At 33.0% G+C, this 1,044-nt stretch overlaps 1 protein-coding gene across 1 annotated transcript in view; it reads right to left on the bottom strand.

Annotated features, from left to right (window-relative positions):
- The window catches only part of LOC109584356 (tankyrase-like), an 11,103-nt gene continuing 10,059 nt past the window's right edge, over positions 1-1,044 (bottom strand). The window contains exons 12-13 of the mRNA XM_020000073.1: positions 261-344; positions 1-87 (exon numbers count right to left, since the gene is read on the bottom strand). Of these exons, the coding sequence (XP_019855632.1) occupies positions 1-87; positions 261-344 (171 nt within the window). The remainder of the gene's footprint in view (positions 88-260; positions 345-1,044) is intronic.

Raw genomic sequence — 1,044 nt, forward strand, 5'->3', positions numbered from 1 at the left:
TTATTTACTTACTAGCTCAGAAGACACCTCATCATCATAGTGACTTGATGACTTCAGTTTCCTTTGTGGCAGTGATGAAGACATTGACTATATAATGACAAAAGAGTGAATTACTGACAGCCCAACATCTGCTAATTTTATGCCACTGGAAATTACATACAAAATTACATTTCTTAGCAAATCAATAATGAAGTTATTGACGAAGTTGATACATGGCTGCCATACCTTCTATTATGTGTACATGTATTTTATTTACTTACTGTGGTTATTAGCTGAGTTACCATTGTATCATCATCATATTTTGTTAACATTTCATCACTTTCTGGCAATGATGAGAACATTGACTATGAAAATGACATGAAAACACTTGTTAAGCAAAATGCATTTTTTTTACTTAGCAAATCAAGTGACTAATAACTTAAAAACTAATTTACATGCCATTTTTTGACTCTGTTAACATAAAAAAATATAATTTTAATAACAAAACTTCCTACAGATGTGATGATGTGACTGTGTGTAATTCTGTCTTTCTAGTAACTTGATTAAATCCTAAAGTGGCATCAGTATGATGGCTTAGTTAAATTGGCAGTTTTGTATAAAAGCACAAAAAACTTAAATAGCTATTATGCATCCAATGCAGGTTCACTATCACTCAGGCTATGGTACTTCACAACACCTAATCTGTGTGCATCCATTTTAAAATAATATAATGTTACTTACTGACTGTGCTTTATAGTAATGCAGCCTTTCTGGTCGCGATGTGGACATTGACATTGACGAGGACATTGACATTGATGAGGACATTTGAATCTTTTGCCTTTCTGGTCGTGATGACATCAACTGCCTTTCTGGTCGTGCTGACATCCAATGCCTTTCTAGCCATGGTGAGGACATTAACTATAAAATGACATAAAGAATATAAATTATTGACTCTACATGTACAAGAACATAAAAAATTTAAAAAAACAAGATGAAGTAGGATTCCGAACAACCACCGAAAATACGAAATGAAAATCCAACTCGTGACGTAAATTCAACTCTACA

This window comes from Amphimedon queenslandica, unplaced genomic scaffold (genome assembly GCF_000090795.2).
Source record: "Amphimedon queenslandica unplaced genomic scaffold, v1.1 AMPQUscaffold_13216, whole genome shotgun sequence".
In the NCBI taxonomy this organism is placed as follows: Eukaryota; Metazoa; Porifera; class Demospongiae; order Haplosclerida; family Niphatidae; genus Amphimedon; species Amphimedon queenslandica.